The 5,813-nt window shown below is 30.0% G+C and overlaps 1 protein-coding gene across 1 annotated transcript; it reads left to right on the plus strand.

The window, feature by feature from the left end:
* Window positions 1-1,254: 1,254 nt before the first annotated feature.
* LOC128182807 (uncharacterized) lies at window positions 1,255-5,552 on the plus strand. The gene is made up of 3 exons (XM_052851559.1): window positions 1,255-1,354; window positions 3,024-3,288; window positions 3,645-5,552. Exons 2-3 carry the CDS (start codon window positions 3,036-3,038, stop codon window positions 4,070-4,072), a joined length of 681 nt encoding a protein of 226 aa, XP_052707519.1. The 5' UTR covers window positions 1,255-1,354; window positions 3,024-3,035; the 3' UTR covers window positions 4,073-5,552.
* Window positions 5,553-5,813: the final 261 nt, after the last annotated feature.

Here is a 5,813-nt window from a genome sequence, read left to right on the forward strand (position 1 = left end):
GGTTACATAAAATTGAACATTTCATTTAAGGGTGTTGTTTACTCAGGGTTTGAGTTCTCGAATTCGGATTGTTATAAAGTTCAATGTCATAAGTAATATTTGTTCTATACACAAAAAGTATCTGTGAAATGAATTATTATTGACATAACATTCGATATTTCTACTATATTATGGAATTATGCCAAAACAAAAATAGACTTTTAGCCAAACAGAGGAAATTCGGACTAAATTTTGCAGATTTGGTTTTCTGCTAAAACATTTTTGGAAGTACTTTAATATTAAAAGTTAAGATTTTATATTTTAGTCTATATAATTTTGCATATTTTCTGGTAGTTTTTCCTCATTCATTCATTATAATAACCGTATGGCATGAATTTAAGAAATATTGAAATATGCTTAAAAACGAAAAAGACACCATATCTCAAAATTTTGATCATTGACCTCATATAAATTATATGCCAACAGAATAATATCAATATAAGTAGTTTAATACTATAAATGTTTTTGTATTATCATCATTCAATTTTTTGTAAAATTGGATCAAAAATGGGTAGAAATTTGAAAAGTGATAGAGGAAATTCGGACTGGAATATTTATAAAAATTGCGAAGGAAAACTTAATGCTTTGTATGAACTTAGTGTAACTGCCATTCATAAATTGTATTTCATTTTCAAAAGTGTTGAGCAATTTGTATTATTTTCACAATTAAGAAAATCTCAATCATAGTGTAAAATTTTAAGTGATTTTCCTTTTATTTTCCAAAAATATACAATGGCCATTAACTCAAAAAGTAGGTCATTGACCTACTTTTTTGAAAATGAAAAATAACACTACAATAAAAGATCTATAACACTCAATAGTTGGTTTTTCATTATCATCAGTGGAATTTTTTTTCATTCTGAGTAAACGTCATCCTTAACTTGCTAAAATAAATAAACTCAAAACACGTGACGACGTTTATATTTGTGCTCATGTCGAATGGATTTGCAAAAAGTATTGATAGGAAATTAAACGTCGCAGATTTTCGTTGTAAACATAAGGGGAAATATACTCTGAATGTAAAAATAAACTGATGCTATTTACCAAGTGTGAACTCGCTTAAACTTTTATGATATCCGTGGTTTACTGATTTTTAATAACAATCATATTGCAATGATTAATTTTCTTATTTTCTGTTGATTGCTAAATCATCTTAATTTTGAATTGTATGAGCCGGAAATTCATTTCTCGGCTCTTTCGGTTTCGCAATTATAATTTCCTTTCGCGCAAAACTGAAACTAGACGATTTTGACTTTTGACTATGATCATCAAACTGTGTAAAACATCGAATGCATGATTGATTTGTGTCAAATTTGTAAGTAACGTTGATGTTTAAACATATGCTTACTAGATTTGTAACGTTCATAAGTTTAAAGTAAAGTTGAAATTGCATAATTTTTAACATATTCTCAATGTTTTTTTTTTTTTTTTTTTATTAAACTCTGTCCCGAGTTTTTGCTTCCGCCATTTTTCGCTTGATATTTCGATAATAATAAATACCTTTGTTCTTAAACTACGTTCATCCACTAATATGAAAAATGTCCAGATTATCTGTTTTGAAACGCCCCCCTCTACCGCTTCATTTTTCAATACACATCCCGAAATAGAAAGTCTATGGGGATTTTGCATTGCATCAGCCATAATTAAGCCCAGGGCTGCGTTCAAGATCGTAGCGGCTAGGTAGGGCTACGTTGTTGAACGGTAAGCTAGCCTAGCCGCTAGGTAGATATTCGTAGCCTAAATATTTTATGCTAAGCATCGAATTCAAGATGGCCACCTTAGTTACCACTTTGTAACAAACACGAAATCTATTTATATAGTGATATTTTATTCATCCTTTAAGTTATAATGAATCTTAACATATATATTTCCGCTTGAAATTAACAAATTATGTCAATGTAATAAGTCTTTAGTTTAATATTTCGAACTTCAAATCTGAAAAAAAGAAAAGAAAGAAAATGCGGGTAAGTTCGAATTTGGTACTGGTTCGATAATTTACCTACCACACTTAAGAAAAATAAATCATTTTCAGATTTTACCCTATTTTGAAGGAAATGGCTATATTTAAAAATTGAATTGATTGATGTACTTTGATTTTAAGATAAGATTTTTGGTTGTCTTTTGTCGCCTTTTAAATTCTTTTCTTGGAATTATACTATATTAGATTATACTATTTGTCTTTTGTTAGAAACTCATCATCCATTTGAGCGATTACACAATTAAAAGAAACACGGTAGTAAATATATTAAAGCTCCTTCATTCAAAAACATACTGTTTACTTTAGGTTAACCCAAAAAGGTAAGGAAAATGAACTTTAATGAAACGTGATTGGTATGGTATATGATTTATATCAATACTGATAAGGATAGAATATTTGTAAAATATTTTTCATAAAATGAAATAAAAACTTGTTATTTCTATTCGAACCTTTACAAAGTGTATCTAAAGTTGAACATTTTCTGATCCTTGTATAAAAAAAGTGTATAAATGACGTTTCGGTTCACAGATTTTGTTTCCTTTATTTAAGCATTGAATGCCTAATATATGTATATTCAAACTGATGTCTTTTTGTATGAAATATATGTGTATTGTCGCTGTAAAGCCATTATATACGCTCTCAGTCAGGGATATGAAACAACCATGGACCAGCCATAATATCATGTTATCTAGTTCGCGTCCGCGACTAAAATATAGTGCCAGAAACTTTGTAGAGAAAAATTCTTTTAATTATGGAATACAGATGATTTAAAAATTTTATTTCAAAAGTACATATCAAATTGGTTATGTAAGATTGAACGTTTCATTTCATCTTACAAAAATGAATATACTCAAAACACCTGAAAGACGTTTATATTTCTGCTTGAATTAGAAAAATTCTGCTTGAATTAGAAAAGTGTTTTCATAGAAAATTGAACGTCGCAGATTTCCAATGCAAACATAATAGGTAATATACACTGAATGTAAATATATTGTTATACTCAAAGGCACGTCAAAGGATGGAGAAAGAGATGACCAAGCTGACAGAAAATCTAGCTTTTCCAGAAACCGACCTTACTCTGGTGGTAGAGGGTCAGAAGATCCATGTCAACAAATCAGTCCTTTCTGAGCATTCACCTGTATTTGATACCATGTTTAAAAGTCAGTTCAAGGAAAGTACTGCAAAAGAGATTCCATTGGAGGACAAGAAGGCAGATGATGTTGTTGAATTTTTAAGTTGTTTCTATCCTAAAATGAAGCATCCTGTAAAAGGTATCTAAGATTAAATTTGTACCTTAAATCCGTTAAAATATACTAATTTTTTTTTTTTAGAGAGAAATCAGTTTACACGTATGCAAAACAAAATAATCAGTCATACATGCACTGTGTGCTTATGGAAACATTTAGGACAAAATTGTTTTAAAAAATTGTTTTGTATAAGAAAGTGATAAAAGAACTTTTCGAGAGAAATACATATTAACAGTATATAAAGTGAAATTCCAAGGGAACTAATTTAAAATATTAATTCTGATATTAAGGAACTTTAAAAAGAAGAAAACAACAAATACACGACCAAACGTACACATGATTGAAATGTCAGCTTAAAATTAAAGTTCTCCTTTTTTCAGCGGAAAATGTACTGCAGGTACTACCTATAGCACACGAGTACCAGTCTTCTCTGGTGACAGACTGTGAAGACTTCATGATAGCAATGTGTAAACCAGACAAAAGGCTGACCGTCAATACACTGCTTGACTACATATTGGCAGGGGAAAAGTACGGCTTTACCAGATTCATAGAGGCTGCTGTGGAATTATGTGCACGCATTGATTTTGACGTTCTTAACGGAAAAAAGTTTAATTGTTACTTAGAAACTCAGGATAAAAATATATCTTTGAAATTTTCAAAAATAGGTATAAAAACTCAATATGCTATATCAAAGAAAAGATTACAACGTTTGGAAAAGTATTATAGAAGCAATCCACGTACATCTGGGGACGATGTTACCATCCCACTGTCATGCCATTTGGTGACAAGAAAAGGATTTTATTACTGAAATTATGAAAGAAGGTGTTGCAATCCCTATGCTAATTTTCCCTAAAGGAGTTGCAGATAAAATAGAGAAATCAAAGTTACAGAATTCGATGTAAATCTTTTTTTCATGCAACGGTGTACATAAAGCAGTGTAGAATTTTATTTGGAAAGTTTGTACCAACTTATTTTAAGACCATGAAATAAATTTGAAAATGGTTACACAGACAAATGTGGCAGAATTCACGCTATATAAAAGGGGAATCCTCATTATTGTGAAAAAATGCCTCCTTGAAACAAAATTAATTTAATCTTAACGTTTGGAGTAAGACATTTTCTTGAAAACTGCCATTTCCGATTTTTGTTTCAAAGAGGCATATCTTTAATAAATCTGACTTTTGGAAGAAAAAAAATCATTAATATCTTTGAAATCTAAAAACGATTATTAAATTTTCCCTTCTTAATTCATGTCTAGGATAGTCGAGTTGTAACGCAGTTAGAATAGACTTTAACCGTGTCTTATATTTTTGACTGGGTTCGAATCCCGAAAAAGTTGGAATTTTTTAAAGATTTTATTTCTCTTAATCGCATGGAAAGGCAATGTGTAGAGATAATTTAAGAATGTCAGAATAAAGTTATTTAAACGCGTGTCAATGTAATAATGTGCATGTCAGCTTATTTTCAACATTACTGTGTGAAGTCCCCGTCATAAACTTGAAAATCATTTTCTTCTGAACAAAAGATTTTAAAACAATGTACTTAGTATGCATCAATGTAGAAAGTTGATTTTTCACCCTTTTTATGAAATAAACGGATATGCTGATTTCAAAGTTATACATGCACAGGTTGTTAAAAGCAAACAAAATCATTTTAGAAAGTTTGAATCGGTGATGAAGCAATAGGTTACTGAAAATATGGACGGAAAATTGTACTTTTTTACTAGACTTAGCATTTATTTAGATACTATAGAAACATAGGATGATTATAATTACAACTCTGACGGTTTTGAAGAGCCAGAATAAGATTTATTTATGTATCTCAAGAATGATATTTTAAACACGCTGGACAGTAGATATCAAATTGAGATATGTTAACATTCGAATACAGAAAACATGTATATGGTTATCTTTCTAACTGTATTTGTTGGCTGCCGTGTTCGATAGAAATGCGCGTAAAATGTTTGTTTATTTTGCCTCCGTAGGGAACATACCCGCTATGCAAATATAGTCGTCTACGTAATGTGTCTATATTTAGATGTGGCTCTCAAGCGATACGGATAGTTAAAGGCCCTTACCACGTTAGGGAATAGTCCCACTGTTTTGCAACACCTTTTTAATCAAATCAAAAAAACTTCAGTGTATATGTTACATTAAAAGTTTAAAATTTATCAATTACATGAATCAGCAATTCATGATATTTAACTGTTCAATTAATTGAAAAATGTTGTTATTTGAAATAGAAATTCGTGTATTTATGACCTTTAATTACGTATCAAAATTTGATAATTGAAATTAGTTTAATTAATTTATTTTGTTTAGTGCGATGAAATATCTTGTACATTCTTTTAACCTAAAATGGTATTCTTACATAAATCTTATTTAGACTAATTTTCACTCCCAGGGTTTACTAGCACATCTTATGTAACACATAGAATGTCATTTTACATTAAAGAATTTTTGACAGGCTGTTAGGTAGTAATGTAAACATTTCGTTTTTCGGTTTCTTTGGAAATAAATTCTTTGGCGCATTAGCTTGACACTTCGAAA

Source organism: Crassostrea angulata, chromosome 5 (assembly GCF_025612915.1).
Source record: "Crassostrea angulata isolate pt1a10 chromosome 5, ASM2561291v2, whole genome shotgun sequence".
NCBI classification, from domain to species: Eukaryota; Metazoa; Mollusca; class Bivalvia; order Ostreida; family Ostreidae; genus Magallana; species Magallana angulata.